Here is a 24,851-nt window from a genome sequence, read left to right as displayed (position 1 = left end):
GTTAAAGAGACGGAGCTTTAACTTCCTCCACTGCCCAGAAACACATGCTGCATTTCAAAGTTGAATTTTGGGGGGTCTGATTTAATTTTGGGGACTGGCAAACTCATGTGTTTGTCCTGCTGGTAGCACACAGCACCTGAATCACCTGACCAACCACATTAAATCTGGACAAACATCTGGCAAGGCAGAGCTCCTGCTGAGAGTAGTTTGCAGTTCAAAAGAACAATATTCATTCAAGGATATAGCTGCTATAAAGTGGTCTTCATCAAGTGGAAAATTCATGATAAATAAACACAAATATAACTATATTTTTGGAACTTGGAAAAACTAAGTATGGTAGTAGTTGGTAATTTTTTCTCTGCAAATCTTTCTTCCAGCTCTGAGAGTAGGAGAGAATATATTCTTCCCATGCCTTTATTGCTTGATAGTTTCTTCTGAGAAGACTATTTTTGCATAACATCCAAGCATTTGTCAGCAGTTTTTTCCATAAAAGGCAGCCTCTTTATAGTCAGTGTAAATTTACATATTCTTTTAAGTCTGTTTTGGCTGTGTTTCTGCTACCATTCAAGGCAAAGTGAAGGGAGGGGGACTAGGTTTGGGGCTGGTAGATCCAAATAAAAGTGCATTTTTTCTATTTACAGTTCTCCCCGGTGGTTAGTATTGATGACAGAGGTCTTCTGTTCCTCACCAGAAGCTTTGCACTTCTCAGGAGTCCAAGCCATGTTTCTCACACCATTTTATGGCAGCATCAGAGCTCTGAGGGTGCTGAAAACCCAACACCCCCATGGCCCAGGGTCTCTGTTTTAGACCAAGGTCTGTGAATCTTATCTTGCTGTGACCATGGTGCTGAGGCCCCTGTCAGGTGTGATTCCCATGGCTTGCTGTGGGTTCCTGCTTTGGAATCAGCTGATTCCCTTTCCATTGGGCATCAGGGGCTCCTTGTTACCTCACAAACCTTTCCGGACCCTCCTTTCCCCCTGCATCAGCTCCTTCCTGACCTTTGGCTCGTAATGAATTCTCTTTCATCCTGCTGGGGCTCTTCAGGAATAGCCCCAAATCTCTGTCCTACTCAGGGCTCTTGCCTCTGGGGCTTTTCAGGGCTGGCCTGCCACCTCCACAGCAAGTCTGTGTAGTGCCAGATCTCTAGAGGTCCCAGACCAGAGGGCACTAATTGGCCTAATGACCCTGACCAGCATGACCCCACTGGTCATGCTCCATGCACACGGAGGGGCAAGATTCCAGCACAGGAGAGATTGTCTGTAGCTCAGCTGCAGCTGTGCCTAGGTGTGGACTCCCTTAATCCTGATTTCCACCCATGAGATGATGCCCTGATGTTGTCTCCTCCCTGTGGACCCACATGCTGACCATTTGATCCTAATCCTGACCTGTGGTTTACTGTCACACTTGCCTCATTGTGGTGCTGCATTATAATCCAGACTCTGGGGGGGACCTGGCTGCACTTTCTGTTTCTGTTTTGCTTGAAAGGTCCTGGGTCCAGCTGGGGATGTGCTGCCCTGCTGGCTCTGTTGTCTTCTTTGACTGGGGGCCTCTTCTCCCTTAGGGAGTGCCTAAGCAATTATCAGATCCAAGTTTAAGCACCTTGTGGCTTAAACACAATTCTGAGGTCCTGTATTTGTGGGGGAGAAAGAAAGCTAAGCACAGACCTCAGCTGTGTTCAGGTCTAGCTCTGCTGGCAGGTTGACTTTGGGAGATAACACATCCTGGCATGGTTGTGTGAACCTCCTCTTGCTGTGAGGATTCAGCTGGGATGGGTTCGTTTTGTCTCTTTTCACTCCTGTCAGCACGGGTTTCCTTATCCCTAAATCCACACACTCTTGATTCACACCTGTCTCCTGATACTTCATGAATTACTTTTCCCTTTCATTCATTTTTCTCATGCTTTTTGGAGGGGAAAAAAGGCACTAAAACAGGTGTCTGTTCCTGGTGCAGGTAACAGTCACGACAATTGGCTATGGAGACAAAGTTCCCCAGACGTGGATGGGGAAGGCAATAGCTTCCTGCTTCTCCGTATTTGCCATCTCCTTCTTTGCCCTGCCAGCCGTAAGTAGAATTTGAATTTCTTCATTAAAGGTGTGTCCACCTCTGGGAATGCCTCTGGCTCCTGTAGCCTGTGGATCACAGCAATAAACACGTGCTGTTTACTGAAGTTACATAATTCTGCTGTTGATCTGCTCAATTTCAGATTTATTTGTGGGAGTAAATAGAACTCTGACAGTGTAGACATTTGAAAATTCATTTTATGAAGTGTTTTATTCAATGTCTGCCTCTTCCAAGTGCAAAGTATTTTATTTAGGTATGTGAAGCTACATACACGTCTGACTAGTAATTTTGTTATGTTTAGGGTATTCTGGGGTCTGGTTTTGCCCTGAAAGTACAGCAGAAGCAACGTCAGAAACATTTCAATAGACAAATCCCAGCTGCAGCTTCCCTAATTCAGGTAAGGCTACAACAGTAAAATACTAAAACACCTCAGAGTTTATTGGAGAGGGAGTATGGCCTGGAAGTTCAAGTATTGAGAATCACCATTCCTAAATTTGTTAGAGATCTATAACTTGTGTTTAGCCACTTGGTAATTTTGATCCACACCAGCAAGTAGAGAAAATGCGATAATTGCCTCTCCCTTTCTGGAAGCTTCACTGTACCTGATATTCACAGGCATTATGACACTAACGGGATGCAGTGAATATATGGAGTGAAATACTAAAAAGAAAATAAAAATCTTCATTAAAATATTTAATTCATAACTTCCTTTTCATATCCTTTTAGGTCCTGCACATCTGCCAAATCCTGAGGTGATGAGTACAAATGTGTACAAATACATTAAAAAACACAGCTGTTTTTTCTATTTCCCAGCATAACATTCCATGTGATAATACAAAGAATTAAATAGCACAGTGCACAAACATTCAATGTGGCACAGTGCAGAAAAAAGAAAATACAGCATTCAGTGGAGGATTCACATTTATTAAGGTGGATTTATTGATTTATTAGAGGTTTTTTTTTTTTTTCTGTAGGCAGAGTTTTATCCCAGCTCATGGGGGCATCACTCCAAAAGCACACTGAAAATCTCTGTGTGATGCTAGTACGTGTCCTTGTACAAATTGCATCCACCATGGTTGTATTTTATTAAGAATGGTGTTTCCCTGGACAGAGGGGTTTGCTTTAAGTTGGATTTGCTGCAAAATTTACCGTGCAGGAACCCAGTGACTGCTCCTGCACTGGGTTTCTTCGGGTTTCTTTACAGACCCTGTGGCGCTGCTATGCAGCAGAGAAATCCTGCACCTCCACAGCCACCTGGAAGATCTATGTGACAGCTCCCGTGCAAAATCCCAAAAAGTCTCCAGCGCCATCTAGTCCCGGTCTGAGAAAACAGGTGACAGCACTGGCAGGGCTGGTTCTCGGCTTGCTTTTTATTTTAAATCATAATTAACTTGCCAAAAGCCTCGTGAAGCGCCTGAGCAGTTTGGACACCTGAAATACGTTTATTTTCCTCCCGTCACAGCCCAATTAGTTTTGTTTTCCTTAAAATGTTCTTGAGGAAAAAACATCTTCTAACTAAATTTGCCTTGCTGGTCAGACAGGAACCAACTCTCCGTTGTTTTATCCCCTTAGGAGTCTCCTATTCTCTCACAGCACAAGGCAGCGGTGCCACTTTCCCATTCTGCATTCATTTTTCAAAGTAGTTCCTACAGGAGGAAGGAGGAAGCCAGTTCAAAAAATTATGTTCACATTTAACTTGTGTCTGGCAGCAGCTACTCTTCTCTGAAGTACTCCATGTTGCTTGCATCTCTATAGGAATTAGGGCAAATTCCTGGGCTGTGGGTGCAGGAAAGTGAAACTGTTTGCCTACAAAGGCGGGATGGTCCAACCAGTTCTGTGGGGTCATTGCCAAGCCTGCCAGAAAGGCCGAGCTCTGCAGCAGGTCGAGCTCAGGGACCCAGCTTTTCCCAAATGATGGTCAAGGCCTGCTTTTAGGCAGTGGCATCCTACTGGAGCCTGTTTCCCGGGGATAAAGGGCTGTACAATTCCCCATGGCACATGGAGGAAGCTGAAATAGCCTGATCTGTGTCCATGTCTGCGTTTTGGGGTTAGTGTGACCTTGCTTTGTCACAGCTGGAGACAGAAAAAACAGGAGGAAAGGGGTAAAGGTGAAGTAAGACTCCTGTGTGCGTGTTGCTGAGCAGCAAGCAATCCATGGTTGGAGACATGGAAAAAAAGGTATTTTCCCTCTGCTTTTTCTAGTAAAAGGGACATCCATAATATATTTTTTGTCTGAACCTCCCCGTGTCCTGCAAGCCCTTATTTAAGAACACAGAGAAAGAATATTCTTCCACCTCTTACCAAAGCATCCTCTTCTCTTGTTCTTTCTTGGTCTGTAACTCCTTATTTTAAGGTCTCAAATACATATTGATAATTTTGTGCATGTTGTAACATTTTGTTCTCCAGAGGACTCCTATTTTCTTTTCCTCTAAGAGCCTGTAACCTTTGCTTTTAGAAGTATTTTGATACATGTCAGTGCATCCACTCTCTACAATAAATACCTATTTCTGCCTTTTTTCCTCCCCATTTAATTTTGAACATACATTTGCTTAACTGCTGCAGAGCTGAACAGAAGAAGGAATTCCAAAAGTCTTAATGTAGACCATAACAAAGTAAGAAGTGGCCTAACTTTAGATCAAGTAGCCTTGTCCCATATGTGAATATCTTGAAACTGCAGCTTTTTGTGTTGATCCAAACCTTCATTTTTCATTTTAAAGTACCAATTATAATGTTTTTATTGCGCTGTCTTTAGGCTTCTAAAATCAGGAGAACTGGTTGGAGGCAGGAGGAAAGATTTCTCTTCTCCTGATGTGCCTAATTTAGCCTTTTTGGCAAAAGGTGAAGTTTTCTTTAGTTGAAGAGGCTGCACGGGGCCTACTTCATAGTTCAAAATCTGTGGCTATGTTTAATTAAAGCTTTAGAAAGATATGCCAGACAAGGTGATATATGCTGAAGTCATTAGAATTTTGTATGCCCTGAGATTTGGCCCCCAATTTTAGAAATTTTACTAATAGCCTGATTTTTCAGAATGGTCTAGTTGCCTTCTGAGAATCAAATTCTTACCAGATTTTAGTGGACAAGTCAGAATCAGATACTTTAAAACCAGAAACAAAGGTTGCAGCTCTGTCACTGAATTTCAGCTTCACCCTTTAAATAAAGAAACCTACCACCTCAAGTGAATTCCCTGTACAGTGAGGCTCACATGTGCCCTTGTCTGTGTTGGATAGCATCTTCTGAGACCATTCCATTCCTACTCCACAGGCCAGAAGATACAGAAGAAAAGGGAAGCTGGGCTGTGGGAATGGCTCTGCACCGGTCATAAACCCAGGAGAACATTCCTTGTCTGTTCCCCAGATCACTTATGATCACATTGGTGAACCAGAGGACAAAAAAGATGTGTCTTTCTACATCGATGAACCCAAAGGTAAGTTACTTACGGTCAGTTTATAATTTTTCAAGACACAAACTTACAAAGAGTTAATGTGTTGAAGGGAAAAGTTCTATGAAAAAAACATTCTAAGCTAATCAGTAAATCAATTAAATCAAGATACCTCCAACCAAGGATGGTTACATAACAAAAACAGAGGGACTTGAATTAAAGGAAGTCTTTAATTCATATGGTGTGAATATCAAAAGAGCTTTCTTTGTTTACCATCAAGTAAGATGTTGGCCATATTGTTCATTCTTCTTTTTTGAATTATTTCAGAGGTGCATGATGAGCTTTCTCAGGTCTACCTCACCTTCTAACTTTACCTCCTTTTACCTCTGAAGGAAGGAAAAATAAACTAGGAAAAATATTTCTACTTTTTTTACAGCACCAACATTGTGCAAATAAATTGCAGTAAGAAAAGCCAACTATTTTTATGCCCATATCAATGAAGAGGTTTTGATAAGTGGGTTTTTTCTCTTGATTCATTTAAAATATTATGGGTTTATATACAATGGTTGTATTTCAACATGGAAACTGCCTGAATTTCGCTGTTAACATACCTGCTTTGTTTGTAAATTGCTTTTTTTAAAAAAATTAAGTTTGTAATGGAAATGCCCATATAAAACGGTATTGTTTACTAGAAAAGAAAGTTTTCTGGAAAGCTGATTTTTCTCCTTTTGCATTGATTTTCTTAGTCTCATGGGGTTGGGACTCTCTTCTGGATCTGCTACATCTTGAGCTGAGTTCTGTTCCATACCAAGAGGCATTTCCAGTGCTTTTTCGGGTTCTGGGAGAGGACATGAAGGGTATGGCATTTATAACCAAACTTCTGCTTTAGCTACACATCTCAATAACAGAATACTGTGTTCGTTCTCAGCCTGTTTATTGGGCTGGAGCAGCTTCCTCTGCTTACTGTGTGACAGGCAGATTTTGCTGAGGGTATTTTGGTATTGTGATGTGATGGATGGAAGCAGCAAAGTGCTGAGCAACTGGTAACAATCCTGGAGGCCATGAAGATGCTGGGGACTCTGCTGGCTGTACTCAGGACTCTGCCAGAGTGTGTTGGTTCACAAAAGCTGTGTTCTCTCAATGGCCATAGTTAATCTGAGCAAAGCTCTGTGTCACAGCAAAGAGTCATGAGACAAGCCTGTATCTTCTTTGGCCTGACAGGAAAATGAAAAAAATTTTCCCCACTTTTTCTGAAAATGCTTTCTTCTTGTACTTCCATTATGGCTGGTCGAATTTATTCTTATTCTGAGAGACAGCCATGCATATTATTCCCTTACCAATTAAATTTTATTTAATTTCCATTTTCTTTCACATTTTGCCTTAGCCAGTGTCAGGGTTAAATCACACTCAATTTGATTTTCCTGATTCATTCCTTCTGTTGCAAAGCCTCCAGGAATGTAGCTGGCAAACTCAATTGCTCAATTGACTGAACATTCTTGACACCTTTCAAAAGTTTAAACCTGATTTCTCTCAGTGAAGTTCTCCTTGCCAGAATTAATAGGCTTCTATTCCTGAGAAGTGGAAGTACTAGGCTTCAAGCCTGTAAATGGGGGCATTTTCTTCCTGTCCAAAAAAGCTGAAAGTAGAAAAGGCAGAGAGGATCATAATTCAAAATAGGTAATTGAAAGGGGCCATGCCAGTTTCTATTTGAGTGTTGCTGTAGTGGAACATTTTATTCATTGCTGCTGGGGGCTGGATGTTTTGCAGATGATGGCAAACTGCAAGGTTGAATCAGATCACTTTTCTAGGCCTGACCTAGAGGAGCAGAGCTGCTGCTTTAAACCAGCTCTTTGCTGCTCTGGTCGGGTGAGAGAGGGACTGTAGGACAGCCTGAAATAAATGCCTGTTGAAAACAGGCAACACAGTAACAGTCCACTGATAAAACTCCTTGTTCTGGGCAGAAATACATAGAAATCTAGTTCAAGTATCCTTGGAAAAGGAGACATTTGCCTTAATTCAGCAGTGGCATTATGTGAGCACATCTTTTCTCATGCAAATAGAGTTTTTCTAATGACATCTGGTTCATGTATCCACATCCACTTGCTCTTGGCTTGCTCCAACCTTGCTTAGGAGGCAGATCTTCCTGCTGGGCAAAAACGCTTTCCTTTATTTCTGTGAAGAAGCTTGGAGAAAAGGGAAACCTTACAAAACAGAGATGATCAGCATTAAGGTTTCTGAGAGGTCTCAGCCAATGTGGAATAAAAAACCCCATGTATTGGATAGTGCATAATATAGAAATAAGACCTTTATTCACCAAAAATGGTAGAGTTTTGAAACAAAACATTGATAACCTAAAAGAAAAATAGCTCCTGACCTCTGCACTGTGCATGGGGTTCTGGGTGTGACTGATGAAAAGTGATCTGTATCACTCAGAATTTGCCCATCCTTACAGAGAGGGAAAAGCCAAAAGTCTTCCACAATAATAGTTTCCTTGTTGGAAATCAAACCTCTCCAAATGAAGCTATTTAGAAAGAAATTAATAAGGAAAAACTAAAACAAACATAGAGATTTAGAGAGTGCTAGAAAACAACTGTGATGCCAAGTCATAGAATGGCATTGCATAGAATGGGTTGGGTTGGAATGGATTTTAAGGATCAAATAATCCCAGAATTATTTATGTTGGAAGGAATATTGAAGATCACCCAGTGCCACCCCCTGCCATGGGCAGTGACACCTTCCACTATCCCAGGCTGCTCCAAGCTCTGTCCAGCCTGGCCTTGGACACTTCCAGGGATGGGGCATCCACAGCTTCTCTGAGCAACCTATGCCAGGGCCTCCCAACCCTCAGAGGGAAGAATTTCTTCCTAATATCTAATTTAGATACCTCCTCTTTTAGTTTAAAACCTTTCCTCTTGTCCTATCATTGTTTGCCCAAGTAAGAAGTCCCTCTGCAGTGTTTTTACAAAGTCCCTTTAGGTGTTGGAAGGCTGTAATGAGATATTCCCAGATCCTTCTCCAGGCTGAACAACCCCATCTCTCTCAGCCTGTCTGTACAGGAGAGATGCTCCAGCCCTCAAAGCATCTTTGTGGCCCTCCACTGCCGGTTTGGTTTGGTTTTTTTTTCATGAGTGTTGCTTCAAATTGAAGGAACAATTTCATACCAGAGTGTCTGATTGAATATTTTCATGCAGTGATTTAAAGCCCTCAGTCATTTCATCCTTACATGAGATGACATCCATGAGTATTCTCTGCAATTAATCTTTACCTGTACTTTTGCTTATCCTTGTACCTACTCCTCTGCAGCAGGGTCTGTTATGTGCAAGCCCTCTGACATCTTTAATGTTCCTGTAGGGTTTAAAGAAGGCACTCAAATATGAAGACTGTAGTTAATAAGAAAAGCAAGAGTGAGTGGCAGGTCACAGAGACTGATCCATACAGAAGGGAAACAGCATTTTGGTGTAACTGGAATTTTCTAGATGCATTTTGAGTTTTCTCTTCAAATGTCAGCTGTTCACCACAATGCATCCTTCCCAAAATGAACCAAATAGCTGTTTCATACTGCTATTTATTAGGGAGAAAAAAAATCATAGAAATTTGAAAGTTTTTAGACCTTGAAGGTCAGCCTCCTGGGACAGCTCCAGCAGATGGAATATATTATTCTCTGTCAGCTGTTGTAGGTTGTATACACACTCATTATTGTTAGATATGTCAAAGTCACAAGACTCTCATAGTGATAAATCTCTGCTGGGCTAAAAATAAAATTCCCTGTTTATCACTGTGCTTTTCTGTTTGATTTTTGGAGTTTCTTGTATGCTGATGTGTGCACAGTTTAAAGCAAAACTGCACGAGAGCAACTTTTTACCAAGAGAGGAGAGAGTACTGCCATTTTCTCTGACCCTCTTACCTTTGTCATTCCTCTCATATAAAATGTGTGAAATAGTGTTAATGTTGATTTATTCTGTCTGTGATGCCAGTTTGGATGGTGACATTACAGCATTCCCCTGTCTGGAAATGAGCTGGTTTTGCTCAGAGACTGGTTGCATTTCCCATTGGGAAAAGGGGCTGCTTTCCCTTACTGGTGTAGATGGGTTACAGTCTGCAGTACATACAGAAAAGCTAACATTTTAAGTGAAGTGGATTCAGAGATTCCAGTGCTGACAAGCTGAGAGAAAGGTGAGAAAAAACACGTGGCCAAAATTAACAGAATAAAGCAAACATCAAAGCTTTTGAGGGTCTCCATAACTGTCAGTAAGTCTGAAAATCATAAATATAAAGGTATGTACCAAATTAGCATGAAAAGGTAGGCAGATACCAGGCTTCCGACAAATGCCATGCTCTTAAGAAGGTGGGTTTAGCAGATGGTGTTGGCTTTGCAGGGAGAATCTGTGGTCAGTGTAGAGCTGTTTGATGTCTCCATTTGTACTGGTGGTCCTTGCCCATGTGTAAGAATTGTGGAAACACCTCTTTACCAGAAGGTTTTCAGTCTTTACTGGCTGCCCTGAGTGAGAACTTCCAGTGAATTCTGTGGTTTATCTCGCATACCCAAAGTTAATGACAGGACTGGGGGTGGGGATGGGACAAGGGGAGGTGCAGGAACAGAACAACTAACTCTGCCAAACCCACTCTTACTTCTGATTAAATCTGGCAGCTTTTGAGTTTTAAAAATTTATTTTTGTTCTGCATTTATTCAACTCCCTGTAGTGCCTGATTTAAGACCAGGGTTTGGATCACTGGTCAGACCAGACCTGAGCAGGGATTTTGTACGAGATGTTCCCAGAAACCTCATCAGTGCAGACTAAGGGAAGGTGTTTGCAGCTCCCTCAGGCTCCTTCTAGACAACTATCAGCACAGCAGTGGGGGGGAAAATCATAATTATAAGTTGAAAAGAAGAGCATACCCCAGCATAGATGTTTTGTTGCCAAAATGAGTATTTAAGATAACTGTTAAAACATTAAAAAAATCTAGAAAATTAGAGAAGCAAATAAATTGTATTTGAGTCAACATATTGACTAATAATGACACAGAGGCAGCTTTTTAAAGCAAGATCATAAATTGACCTGATAAATTGTAAAGTTTTTGGTCAGCTCTTTCACAGTACTGATACAGCTTTGATAATTTTTACTCTGGGATCCAGAATACACATTGTCTTGCTGTGTGAGTCTCAGGGCAAGAGAAGGAAGGAAGAAAACCCAAGACCCTGTCATAGAAATCTACTCCTAAAGACAAAGTCAGTAATTATAGGAGAAGTTAATTACCCAATACAGCCTTGCCCCTGATGAGTTACAGCTGTATCCAATAAAGGTAAGTGTGATAAAAGGGAGTGGGTGAGCTGGTGCTGATCACAAAAGAGGAAGAACCTTCAGGAAAAAGGAATGGAAGGATTATGAAGGAGAGGGATCCTAGTGAGACAGGATCACTGCTGTGAGGTCAGTCTGGGTCTCTATTTAAAGCTTTTGTTAGAACCTGCAGTCAGAGTCTGCAGAGTAATGTGTGCGGTCACAGTTTAGCAGGAAATTACCAGCAGGCAGAAGCTGCTGCAGCCAGAGTCAGTGGATGGTTGGAGTCAGGGTGGCTGAGCTGCAAAGAGGAATAAACCAGGACCCTTTTCATGCTGTGATGAACAAGATGTCTCTGTCTTAAATGTTTTCTACTCTCTAATAAGAGGGCTGTTGCAAAAGGTGATTTGGTTTCTCTTTTGATACATTTGAGGAATCAGCAGACTCTTCTCACTAAATGCCCTTGTGGGATATTCCTGACCTTTGTATTTGAAAAATCTATTGACTTAGTCAGCCTTACGAAAATGAGAGAAATGAAATAAGGTGTTTTAAGGATGGAAAGTCTGAGTTAATAGATAAGGTGTGGTAGAAAGTAGGTTAAGAAGTATTATACTCAGTGCTCAAAAAGGATCAGCACACGTTATAAAAATAAGAACTAGAATTTAGTGCTAGAATAACTGAAATCTTGACCAAATTAGGCTAGATCTACTCGTTACAAAAGAGAATCAGATGCAATGTGTGTGGGGAGTAATAATTAAAAAGCTGCAACTATAGTAAAAGTTCAATAAGAACTGCAGTACTTGCTTTTAAAACTCTGCCTGTTTAGCTGGTATTTATGCTCATTTAGTTCCTGGGTATAATTTGCTGCAGGAGGAAGAAGGGAAGTACACAATGACTTGTTGAAATCTCATATCCTTACACAGGGAGTAATATGATGTTTGTGGTGACAGTTTCTCATTTTTCTCCTGGGATCCACTTGGAGTCACTTACAAATGTTTCCTAACACCCACTGGTGTATTTCCTCATTGCTGTGTAGCTCCAGATTTCATTAGAATTTACCATGTTATGTTCCCTTTTATGTGTGGGAAACATAATTTCTTTGTTCCCTGTTACCCTTAGAACCAGTTTTGTCCTGCTCCAGGACTGCTGCTTTTTTTTTTTTTTTTTTTTTTTTTTTTTTTTTTTTTTTTTAACTGACCATTAGTGAATTGTTTATAGCTGTGGGGTCTCCAGTGCCAAGCCTCTGCCCTATCTCTTATCTCCTGCCTGTACTCACACACTGCATCCTGTGTTTCCACTTCTCAAGGTCTCTGATATTCTGCCCAGGCTGTATTTCTGTAAACTCTGTCATTATTTGGTTGTAAATATCTCATCCTACTAAAATAACTGCTGCAGATATGAAGGCATGGTTGTGCAACACGAAGATAAACAGAAGTAAAACGTGGTTCAGACACCTGCTCAATTACAGAAATTGCTGTCACAACTAAATCAGGGTCAGGTCAAGGAAGGTCTGGACAGAGCAGCCAGAGAAGCCTCATCCCTCAGGTCCTGCAAATTTACCAGCAGTGCTAATCCAGTGCAGAATAACTTGGGAGACATGGGAGCTCTTTAATGAATTCACATGACTAGCCCAGTCTACAACTTTTCCAAAACTTAGGAAAGGCAAGAATGATCTGGGTTAATCTGGTGAGCTTTCCCTTAACAGCCTAAACTTGAGATGAATGTCTTTGCAGAGTGGAAGTTTGGCCCAGTTACCAACAGTGAAGTGTAAATACAGTAATGGTGTCACAAAACAGTCAACAATTTTTTCTGTCCCCTGAAAATTAACCCTGAATGTGCTGAAATTGGCACTTCGAATTGTGTCATTTGCTATTACTTGGAAAATGATTCAATGAGGAGCAAATAAATTTAGAATATAAGAGAAATGCATCTTTTCCAGTCCTAAGTCAGGTGGGTTTATCTCTCTGGGCTTGCAATGCAAACAGCTGAGGAGCCAGGGAGTGATCAGAAGAAAAACCTGGGAGCCACTAACAGCACTGACAGGAGGCTGCTGAGATGCAGGAGGATGATTTAAAATACGAAATTTCTGTCCAGCTGGAACCACCTACATTAGCTTTATGTGGCAGGGTAAAAGTTGATGATGTATGTAGTCTCAGTAGAAGTTATATATAAAGGGTGTATGGATGCCTAAATCTAAACAGGCTGATGTGTAATGAGATGGAAGTGTAAATATTTAACTCTAAACAGATATCTGCTCTAAATCGATTTTCTGTGCAATAAGTGTTAATATACTATCCAAATAGAAGTGTAAGCTGACACAGTCTGAATAGATACAGAAGAGTAAACTGAGATAAGGCTGAAGAGATGGTGTTTTCAGTTTTGGATCTGGACTTCAAGAGTGGGCCCTGAGAGAGGATGCTAGTACCTTCCCTTGTGAAGGAAAGCACTGAGCCCCTGTCCATTAACAGCTTTCTCTCCTCTCACCTTTTATGAGAGAACAATCCCCAGATATATTCAGTTTTGGAACTTGGCTCTAAGGGAAGTACAAATTTAAAAAGGAAAAATATTAATCAAAAACCCCATAAAAACCCATCTCAAATCAAACCAGTCAGTAGGAAGGAATTAAGTAACAGGGAACATGAATTAGTAATGAGCAATCATGTCAGATCAGGTGGGTCTTGTTTTTTTCTCTGATGTGGCAATTTGCATTTTAAGTAGGAGATAAGCAGAAGACAATTTTAATACTGATTTTAGTCACCTTTTCCTGTATCATCTGTGTGTGTCCATAAACACAGGACCTGGATAATAGCCTAGAAAGCATGTTAAGGCTCCTGTCAAGTGGATGAAAACTTGCTGGAATGTGATACTTCCCAAAACATTTACCTGAGGTTTGCTGTTGAAGTGACAAATACATTTAGAGAGATTTCTGCCTCAGGTGCTATTAAATAAACCCATCAGGCTATGGATTAGAGTGGAATTTTTATTCAGTATGCAGTTGGGACTGACATAGAAGTGGCTGAGAGCACTCTGGAAGGCAGCCTGGGAACCTTCCCCAGGTCAGGGATGCTCCTGCTGTGTCTCCCTCCTAATCCTGGATTATGAATTGCCTGCAGTCATCTGTCCCCACACTTTTATTATCCAGCAGCTGCTTGACCTGATCTCCAGTCTATCAACCAGCTGCTCATGGGATGTGATCCCACAGTGTGGAAAAAATAACTCCCTGCATGGCCCTGAGGGAAGTGTTTGGCTCCAGGGACTCAGGACAGCTTTGCACTTGCCCTGCCTGGGGTCAGGTGGCCCAAACCATTTTTGGCAGCTTTGGGGAGAGCAGGAAAAGAGAGAAGTTGGGATTTGAGGTTTCCCTCTTTATGGAGAGTGTGAACCCCTGTTAAGACTGTGATTTTTTTTTTTTTTTAATTGGTCAACTTACTTTAATATTAAAAATTGTCCCTGCAGCTTGTGCAGCAGGGAATGGGGAGCTAATATATAAATTAAGGTTGTCTGGGAAAACAGTCTCTGGAATGGGCTCTTAAAAGCACAGATAAGGATGTGCTACACAGCTTGGATTTTTCTCACTATGGCCATGTAAGAAATTCCCTGTTTTGTTAAGTTTCAGGGAAGCAGCAACAGTCTCATTCCAGTGTGAAAATGGAATACTGTGGTCTAAAATGCCAAACCCCAAAACTGAAACTGCAGTAATTTAGTTTCAAACTGCAAGGCACGTATCCATGCAATCCAGTGGGTGAGAAAAGGGAAACAGGGAGAGGGGGGAATCCCAACCAGCATTTAGACCAGGGGTGACATGGATACAACTGTGGTCCTGTGAGGCTCATTGCAGTTCCCTGGTGGCTGCATGGAAGTGAAGGCATTTTTCAGCCAACATGGAGCCTTTTTACTGTAGGTGAGAAGTAGGTACTTATAAATGGGAATAAGGATAACTTCTTGCATTTCTTCCCCTTCTTTTCGGAGGGGGGTGTGTACTGGTTTTGTAAAAAAGCCCAGAATTGTCAGCTTTTGTCTCAAACCCTTTTCCACAAAAGAAATGGGTTTAAAGTGAGGCTCTAAGGCAGTGACAAAGCTCCAGCACATCTTGGTAGGCTCTGCTGGAATCCCTGTGTTGGTGTTGAGGCTGGATGTCCAGGGCTTATCCCGTGCTGAGGAGGGAGGGCTGAATTCCTGGATTCTGTTACTGATTCTTGGGGTGACCTCGGGCAGACAACTAACTCACTGTGCTTGGATTGCATCATCTGCTACACGAATATAAGTCTTGTCTCTGTCAGGGAGACTTTGCGAGTCCTAATTGTTTATGAAGTGTTTTTTAGACTGACACAGCATTGCAGAAGTGGAGAATGCAATTAGTCAATGCAGGATTAAACATGGGCCTGTGGAGTTGTTTATCCTCAGCATAAACAAGGAGTGGTAATCAGGGATGGCAGCTTTTGCAAGAAAAGCTGGTTTTTGCAGGAAATGTAGTGAATGCTCTGTGGGGAAAACATGTGGTTTAATCTATAATGTAAAGCTACCTTATAGCCACAAAAATTTTAGGGTTTTTTCTGATAGAAATGACAAAGCATTATTGTGGGAGATGAGGGCATAATTTCTAAAAATTTATGGCCTTTTATACTGGTTTTACTTGGGTGGCAGAATAGTAAATACACTTTTACTACTTCTTAAAATACACTTTTCATCAAAGTGCATTAATGTCTTGAAAAGCATGTATTTTCTTTTTTCTGTTGTATGTCAGCTGGGAATGCTGAAGAGATTTTATAATTAGAAGCAAAATAAGCACTGGTTCTTTGGAGGCGGCTGTGTCCATATATGATAACCATTAGTTGAAAAATGGAGAAGAAAAGACTGAGTGTTCCCTTTATTTTGGTTTTGCTCCCTGTTGAAGTAGCCAGGTGTAGACACTTCTAAACAATTTACTTTGCTTGATGTGTCTCCTTGCACAGCAAGCTCTTTGCAGGCACAGACAGTGCTTGGGAAATAATTTTGGTGTACAGGCATGCGTGCTGTTCTTCCCAGATCTTCCCAACCACAACCCAATGGGAATATTTGCCTTGGAAAGAATTTGGAAGCTCTGTGCTTTGGAAATGCTTCTTTGCCCTGCTCAGCATAAATGCTGGGATGGAAAATCTGACCTGTCAGTTTGCTTAAGGATACAGACACACAATGTCTTTATTTCAGTTTAATGCCATCAGGTGTGGAAAAAGCCTCTGAATGGCTGAGGATAAATAGGAGACAAACCTAAGATGTAAAGCTTTGTGTCAACCTCTGTGCATGGTAAAAAGTGTTTCTGCCCTGTTTGAAATGAAGTGATGGGTCATAAAGGTGATGCCAGTGTTGCACAGAGCCATGACCTTGTTTGGTGATACCTTAATATTTCTTTTTTTCCACTTTGACTTGCTTCAGGAGACAGCAGTGTGTGCAGTGAGAGGGGCTGTGGTTTAGGATTTACATCACTGGGGTATTTAAAAGGAATGTTTGTTTTTATTTTTGAGCTTCTTCCTTTTAATTTTTATCTGCAAAAAACCTGACAGACGGAAGGTGGAAAAGAGTTTGTTGCTATGGAGGCTGTTCACAGTCTCTGTTAATCATGAAAACTCAGGGAAAAAAAAGGTGCTGCACCCAGTGTCTGCCAGTTAGAGTCAGAACTCTAAGGGGATTTTTCATGACTATGGCAAAAAAGAAAAACAGCTGTTTGTCATTTGCTTAACCTTGCTTAGGCTGAATTTAATCAGTAGAAAACATCTGGAACTGATCCCCCTCAATTTTGGAGTGTCCACTACTCTGCTGTGTACATACAACTGGTGCACCTTTAGCACTGGAATACTTGGCCACATCATATTTTGCAATATTGTTATCTTTTGGAAAGAGAAGGGGAAACAACAGTAATTTCCCAATGAGCAAATATTTGCAGTGTTCTGTATAGGTTGCATCGTTGGCTGATTTTGTGCAGCTGTTGTATGAAATCTATTGATTGGAGTTAATAAATTTCCAAGTGGGTAATACTTGGAAATACAATATTTGTATTAATTAAAAATTGGGCCAAATTCTGAGCTGTATAACATTGCTCGACTACAACTGATGAAGCAATTTGACCTTAGTACTTCTTTGACAGAATGCAATGTTAAATTATGGGTAGCTTTTGAGGCTGTTAAAAATCAGCTTCTGCTGATCATCTAGGAGCTGTTTTGGTTAAAAGTCAGTCTTTCCTGCAGAATTATGGTGTTGGATTTTATAGATATCTATTGATACCTGATTTTAGCTGAATTTTCTGTTAAATAAAACTCAAGACTGATTTGGATAGTAATACTTGATAAAATGGGAACCATTGTTAAAAAGCCACTCGTAGATACATGGAAGAATTATGTGCATTTAAACAATGTTTTGTGTTGACAATGCATTCCTTCTTTCCTAGGGAAGTTGGCAAAACTCAAATATATATATTTTTTCAAATATAAATTGTGTTCACTTGCAGGAGAGCATTTATATTTTTAGTAGAACTGTTTTGGAAGCCATGAGTAACTGGCTCTGGGAAAAAAGCTCTTTCTTCGTTGTGTTCTACTCAGAGAACTTTGCAGTGATTATCCCAGGTGACCTGGCCATTATTTCTATGGGAATTTCTCTGGGGTAAAGCCCATAGAAGTGGGGGAGGTTGATGAATTTCTGGGATACCCCTTCCTCTGTCCTTTGACCCCTTTATTAGGGAGTTCTATTTTCCCTTCCTTGCTCATGTGGGTGAAACTCCTTTATGGCACCTCCTTCTTGTATTATGGAAAAAATACAGGTGCGATTAGTTCTACCCAACTCAACACAAAGTAGCCAGCTTGGGAATATAAAGCAAAGGTGATGGCTTTTCAAACAGTGTGTTATTTTAATGAGATGTTATTTTTGTCTTTTTCATCTGTAATAGTGATATTATTCCACCATCCACCAATAGTGATGATATTCCACCATCAAGGAAGAAAAGACTCCTGTATTTTCTTTCTTTCATTCTTTCTGACATGGACTTAATGTCCCCTGTAAAAGGAGAACATTTTTTCCCCTTTGGGTAAGGTGAATTATGAGGAGAGCATCTGTAATAGAATTCTGATAACTAATTCCTGGAATTCTGACTTGCACACAGCCTGGTCCTGGATCTGCCTCATGTGTATGTAAACTGCAGCCCTGGTCTGACCTGGGTCTATTTGTGTTCCTTTAACTCTTATATTGTGCTGAATTCTCAGAACTTGACTCCAGCTGTAAAAAAACCCCCATCAAACCTTAAGCAGCATAATGCCAGTGTTTGCTGCTGGTGGCTTTTGTACTGTTTATAATAGGGTGAATCAGACCATGGCAATGGGATATCTAGAGCTGGTTGTACTAACCCAATTAAGATCCTTTCAGGTCAGGTTGACCTGGATCTAGCCAAGATTAGCTTGTGCTGAATGAGCTGTCCTGGACCAAGGGCAGCCCTAGATAAAGCCTACAAGTTTCTCTTGCTGTTTATGTGAAGGGCTCAGGTTGGCTTCTGTTTCTATAACCTTGCAAAAGAGAGGACACTGTGCACTGGATTTTGGTGTATGCAGGGGTCCAGCAGCTGAAGGCTTTACAAGGCTGAATTTAAAATCCTGATGAGCAGAAAGCATGCAAAAGAATACACTCAAGCCTGCCTGACCATGATAAAGTGTGTTAAATAGGTGGTGGTTTTTTTTTTTTTTTTTTTTTCCTGAAGAAATGGGCTCTTTGGAAGTTCTGTGGTTGTGCTGTTTCTAGTGAGGTAAAATCACATTGATGACACAGGTCTGCTCACAGATCAGGTGAGCAGAGTCACTTTTAGCTGCTAGAGATCTACTTGGGTAAGGTCGTGATGGCTTTTGTGGGATTTCTGCCTGGTAAAGCCTTTCAACTTACGTTATTTGCTGTCATCTTTTGAAGTCTCCTTAAAGGGGTAAGGATGTTCACTGCTAGTTAAATTAACGCATTAGTGTATGCCAGTCTTGAATGTGAACTGGCTGAAGTGGAAACAGCCTGGGCTGAAATAATTCCTGGATTTCTCTTAGAATTGGAGAGTGATGCAATTTTAAGTTGGAGTCAGTAAAGGCTGTTTCAGTAGTAATTTCTAATTTAAAAAAAAATAATTTGAACAAGTCTATTGCTTACTATTTGAAGTAATTTAATTCAGAAAAAAGATTTCTTAAGGAGACTTCCGAGGCTCTCTTCTGCTGCCTCTTTCATTTCCACATCTCCCCTCTCAGCACTCAATAGGGCTTTAATGTGTTGCCATTCCTAGGGTGCAGTGACACATGCACTGCCACATTCACTTTTCCTCCCTGCATTTAGCTGCTGCTGCTCCTGGGCCAGGGAATTTGTCACGACACAAGATGGAGTTGTCAGATTTTTCCAATGCTTATCTTGTGAATTTCTCTGGCAGCTGTCTGAAGAAACTGTGCTGAGGGAGATAGGGGATCATGGAGGAGATTCTGTGCTGTGTATGCAAACCCCATCATCATCATTATCACAACCTTTGCAAAGCCAGAAATGGTCAGTGCTTTACACCCACCAAGTGCTCCAGCCACTTGTAACTTTCAGCCCATTTAAATCTGACTCTGAGATGGGGAAAGGGCCATATCCAAATCTGGTAAGGAAACACTAAAACATTTATAGCAGAGGCAGCTCATAAGACACCAGTTTGGGGGGACATTTGGGAGGTGTTCCCAGTAGCAAAGCATAGTTCTCAGAATGAGGAAATAACTGCATGTGAGCATCAGTGGAAATGAAAGGGAAAGTGGGGAATAAGGCATTCATTTCTCCCTTTTGGTCTGATACCAAATCTCTCAAATCCTTGGGTGAAACACTTGTGCTGCCAAGAGTCTGAATGGCAGCGATGGTCTCAATGCTTTGAGATTGTAACAGATGTCCTTTGCATTATCCTCTCCAGAGCAGTAATTTACCTCTTGGGCTATGCTTTTGCCGTTTCCAGAGTCTGAAACACCTTTCTCTGAGAGTTTATTTGAATAAAATTAATTTAATTAACCTTCCTAAGGCTGTGACATGCTGCTTCACTAGTGTTGTTTTTTTTCTCCCTGCAGCAATATTAACAGTGTTAATATTGTTCCATTCACTGGGCAGGTGTGTATTCAGATCTGCACTAAATCAGTGTAAACAAATGTTTTCTTAGTGCCAAGTGAACAAATATATTGTGTCAGAAGTCCCATCAGGAATCCTTGGGTACCATCTCAGTGTTGAAAAGTGCCCTAGCTGCAGCCCATAAGAAGTTCTGTGTGAAGCCATCACTGTGTATTTGTCCTGTCCTTGAGAATCTGCTCTTCACCTCAGCTGGAGACAAGGCAGTGCATAAAACAGTTCTTTGTCCTGGGCTGTTATCTGATGTTAGCTCGGCCCAGTTGGGTTTGTTTCTGTCTCAGAAGTGGTACATACCATCCTGGGGTGGCTTGTACTCTGCATCTGGGTGGCCATGGAATCCTACTGCTCCCTAAATACACCTACCAAAAACCAGAGATGTGCATATGTAATGCATTGAGAAGTCTTAAATATTCATTTTGCTGGACAAAAAGAAGCTCAGTCTTGAGTGAGCTCTTATTTCAGATAAAAATGGATTTGTTTGTTTACTTAAAACAGCAACTTAACAATTTTCTGAGAGTTTTTATGATCCAAAAAGAAAAATATGCAAGTGCTCCAACAGAGTTATTCTAGAGAAACTTTTATTCCAGTTAACATATGGTTGTAGTAGATATTATAGGACAAGATGGAGCTTGGGAATCCCTTTTTAGATTTTCCACCTGAGTTAAGGCCCTGAGTGGTATCTGAATCTTTAATGCCACAGAAAATGAAAGGCAATATTCTGCAAGGGTTTGCATGCCAACAAATAGCAGAGCATCTTTGGTTGGTCAGTGATACAAAGCAGATTGTCCTAAAAGCACTTGCAATTTGTCATCTTGGCAATGTGTCTGGAACATTTAATGTTGGATAGGGAAAAAAAAAAAGGATTTGGATGGATGGATTAGAAACCAAATGACAGTTTTTTTGTTGTTAAAATTAGAATGTTTTATTGGAAATCAAGATGGTGTCAAAGTTGGGTTTTCCCCTGATAGCTCTGTTAGTGTTCAACGTCTGTAATGACGTGTTTATATAAAAATGAGTGTGATAAATAATAAGATAGTTAGCACTAAGGATGAGAACTGGGCTGTGTTACTTTCACACACAGAAAAGATGAATTTGTGTCTCAGTCCTCAGTAATGTGGTCTAAAGAACCTTGGATGGAACCAAAGCCTTGTAACAGGGCTGATAGGGTAAGAAAACACAAATCTCTTGTAATTTGTACAATCTCTCCTTTCCCTGAAGATGCTGCTCTCAGTCAAGTCACTCCTGAAATTCAACCTTCTCCCAGATTTCTCTGTGGGCCTGTCAGAACCTTCAGCCGGTCTGTGCTGCCCTGGCTGTTGTGTTCAGCAGTCTCAGCACCAGCAGCACTTTCCTGCTTCTCAGGGCTTCCTCACCCATCTGCTCAGGAGGAACACTGTGTCCCCTGCAGGTGCCCTCGGTGGGGACAGGGGGACACTCACCCTGACAAGTGCAGGGTGTGTTTGAGAGTGAACTTTTCCACCCTCTTGGTGGAGGGAGAGAAGAGCTTTGTCCCCTGACATCTCTGTGGTTCTCACTGTCACTGAGAAGCTGTGGCCTGCTGCCAGAGGTCACCCTCAGCCCCAGGAGCTGCAGGGCATGTTCAGATGTATTTCCACAATGTCATCGGTAAAGAGACACCCTAGTTCTCTGACTGAGGATGTGTTCCACCTCAGGGCTGTGTCTCAGTTTTAAATGTCACCGTTCCCTTATCATATAAATTTTTTGGTTACTATTGGAAGTGTAGGAGGTGTAATTAATTTGGGTCCCCTCAGAATCTGAGTTTCAAAACATTCGAATTTTAGTGGTAGCAGCAAAAGCTTGAAAATTTCTTTGGAATATTTTTAAGCTCTTTAATTATAAGTATTTTCTAATGGAAGTTCTGAATAAGCGGCACAAGGAAGCTGGAATGTGGCATTAATAAAGAATGCATGTCCTAATTGAGCCCTGAAGTACAGAATTGAAGACCCCATGAATTTAATTTTAGATAAAATGTGATCAGCTAATTTGCAGCATTTCTAGGAAGATAACTTATTGTGAGAGGGATTTCTGCTTATAAGATGTTTCAGTTTGAATTCTATTATCTGACGATCTGTCAGTCAAATTTTTTGTAGCATTGGGTACACATAACAATGGCTACTTAGAATTCATTTTTTAATGGTTGTAACTTGGACTCTTACTCAAATTTCTGCCCTACTTAAAATATCCTCACATTTGAGATTTAAAAAATAAGTATTTGGAGAAATATATTTGAAGTAGGGAATACTCCCAATAAAATGTTGTTTCTTACACCTGGAATGTATGAAATAACAGCTGAAGCTTTAGCTAGGAGTAGTTTTAATTTAGTGTAGTCAACAGCTACAGATTATTTTGAACTTAGTTATTATTTGAACTTCTTTTGAGCTTAAGGGCAAACATGGAAATTATTTCCTCTGCTGTTAAGATTTACTTTAATTTGCAGGGTTTTTTTTTTTTAGTGTGCAACAGGCAGGTTGGTAACAATATTGCCTGGATTGAATTAATAATTAGTTCTAGTAAACAGGGAAATTGTTAGGCAAGGATTCAATTGTGAGAGGACAAGAACTGCATAAGACCAGCAAAAAACTGTGACATGTTTCACTGTAATTACAGTAATTGGGTTTTGTGTTCTTGAGTCAAAACATTGACAACAATTCAGAAGATGTTTGTTTCTGTTTTTACTCTCACTGCAGTTTGTATGCTTTGAGCATTAACAGTCATGAAAAATAAAAATGTTTTCAGATTGGCTTATTTTCTTTAATAGCCACACTAAAACTGTGCTTCCTTGTTAAAATAAACACTTTTACTATAATGGCAGTTCTGAATCCCATAATGGAATGTAACTCTATATATTTATATTACATGATACATTCCCTATGCGTAATTCTAAGAGTTTGTATGTGTTAAGAGCTCTCCCTGCAGAGCTAACAAGCTGCCAAATTACATTTCACTGACTATTAATTGTTTCAGTTTAAGGTCAAGTTCTTCTTGTCCTTTTTTTAAAAAAAAGTGAGCAGTGAAGAAGAATCACTTTCAAAGCTATTTTTCTCTTATTTTTCTTCACTGTTATTGCTGTACATTTTGTTCTTCAGAATAACTGAATGAACAGTCAAGTATCTGCAGCCTTAAAAACTTAAATGCGTCGGTTTTGGTGACTTAAATTTGATCTTGGGGAGCTGATCTTGAACATATTTACAAGATGTAGATGGTATCTCCAGCTCAAAACCATGTTAAAAATACTTGTGGGCACAAGGATCGTGTCAGATAAGCAAAAGAAACAGACTAAGTCTTAAGAGAATAAAGAAATGCTGGTCAAAATAGTGTGTGGTAGAATATTGACAAACTTTGCTCTTTTGGCATCATTTGAATATGACTTGTCCTGTTAGATGCTTTCCCAAAGGTGTCCTCCTCACATCCCTCCTGGACCAGCTGTGGCAGTGTCTCGGCCTCAGGCGATCATGAAAAGCTGCTCATTTGTGTGTTTTTCTTGCTGTCATAGTCCTCCTGCTGCAGCTGTGAGGCACAATTTATTACTATTAATTAATATAATAGCTATTATTTAGCACATTTAGTATTTAGTGAATACTGTGCAATTCACTCTGTGTGTATCTAATAATCCCCTTCCCCAGCCAACAGGAAAAATGCGTTTTCCAACCTTACCCACTCACACCCTCCATATCACCACACAGACTTGAATGAGTTTGGAAGTCCACTTCTTTTGTGCATCTTTTGAAGAAAGAGCTTTCATAAAAAAAAAAAAAAAAAAGCTACTTCTTTTTTTCAGGAACAGAGCCCAGGAGAGAGGAAATGTTTAAAATAAAGTTGACCCTGTATTTTAAGAGATGGGAGATTTCTATGACTTGGGTTGAGAATGGGAAACCTCTGTAGGATTCAGTTATAGGCTGCCTGTTTGCCTGTCTTCCTTGTTTTGGAGTCCTGCCAAGCCATGATTTTGTAGTTCATGCTGGGCAATAATATGAATATTTACTTCATGGCTGTAGATTGTGTGTGCTCCAACTGCCTGGATGCTTCTCCTTAAAGGAGAAGGGATCGGATGAGGCATTTCAGGAGTAAATGAAATTCTTGCCAGCCACAGATCTTTTTCCGTGCATATGGAAATACCCTTAAAGACTCTGCTCCTTACAATAAAACTTTTGCCTTCTATCTTACTCAGCTGAACAGACTAGAAGGTCCCAAATGCTTTGGACTGGAGGGACCTTAAAGATCATCCAGTTCCACCCCTGCCAGGGGCAGGGACACCTTTGACAGCCCAGAGTGCTCCAAGCCCCCCATCCCTTTTATTATGAGTCATTCCCATGAAGAAAACTGAAAACCAGTCGTGGGTATAATACTTTAACTTTTATATTTCTGTTTGTATCTAAATTGGTAGTTTTAGTTCCATGTTTTTATGAATGCTTTTATCACAGCATAGTCAATAGACATTCAAAACTGTTTTTCAGATTAAATTGGCAAGGAAAATCAGTTCTTGCTGGGTCTGAAAGGGGCTGGGCTGAGCCCAGCGGAGATTCCAGCTCAGTAAAAGAACAGATAGTGACGGGCAGCTGCACTGCAGGGCTTTTCTCCTTGATCCACTAATCCTCAGGTCCCTTCTGACAGGTCTTGTCTGGGTAGGAGAAGATCCTTGCAGTTCTTTGTGCACTTTGAGTCTGTCAACAGATCTGCTTGTCAGAGTGCCAAGCATTGCGCAGGTTCAGCAGAATGGACACTTGCTCACTCTGCCAGTTATTTCATGCAAAATATTCAGCTAAATATTTTAGACTGATATGTGCATTTAAAGAAGTTGATTTTGAAATGTCTTCTCAAGTAGGCATATCTATGATGCTGTAGAAAGTGTTTGGAGTTTGTTGGTGGGGGGGGTTGTTTGGTTTGTGGTTTGTTTCTTGCGTGGGGTGGTTTTGTTTTTGTTTTTGGGGTTTTTTTGGTGACTGTTACATCCTTCTTGTTCGCTAGATCTGAAAAGGATGTTCAGG

General features: G+C 40.7%; 1 protein-coding gene across 1 annotated transcript in view; it reads left to right on the top strand.

Annotated features, from left to right (window-relative positions):
- Positions 1-24,851, top strand: part of LOC136361547 (potassium voltage-gated channel subfamily KQT member 1-like) — a 409,686-nt gene that overhangs the window by 41,137 nt on the left and 343,698 nt on the right. The window contains exons 7-10 of the mRNA XM_066319554.1: positions 1,951-2,061; positions 2,363-2,458; positions 3,266-3,394; positions 5,323-5,485. Coding sequence (XP_066175651.1) covers positions 1,951-2,061; positions 2,363-2,458; positions 3,266-3,394; positions 5,323-5,485 — 499 coding nt within the window. The remainder of the gene's footprint in view (positions 1-1,950; positions 2,062-2,362; positions 2,459-3,265; positions 3,395-5,322; positions 5,486-24,851) is intronic.

Source organism: Sylvia atricapilla, chromosome 5 (assembly GCF_009819655.1).
Source record: "Sylvia atricapilla isolate bSylAtr1 chromosome 5, bSylAtr1.pri, whole genome shotgun sequence".
NCBI classification, from domain to species: Eukaryota; Metazoa; Chordata; class Aves; order Passeriformes; family Sylviidae; genus Sylvia; species Sylvia atricapilla.
Note: the sequence above shows the minus strand (reverse complement) of the source record. Positions and strands in the feature narration are given on the sequence as shown.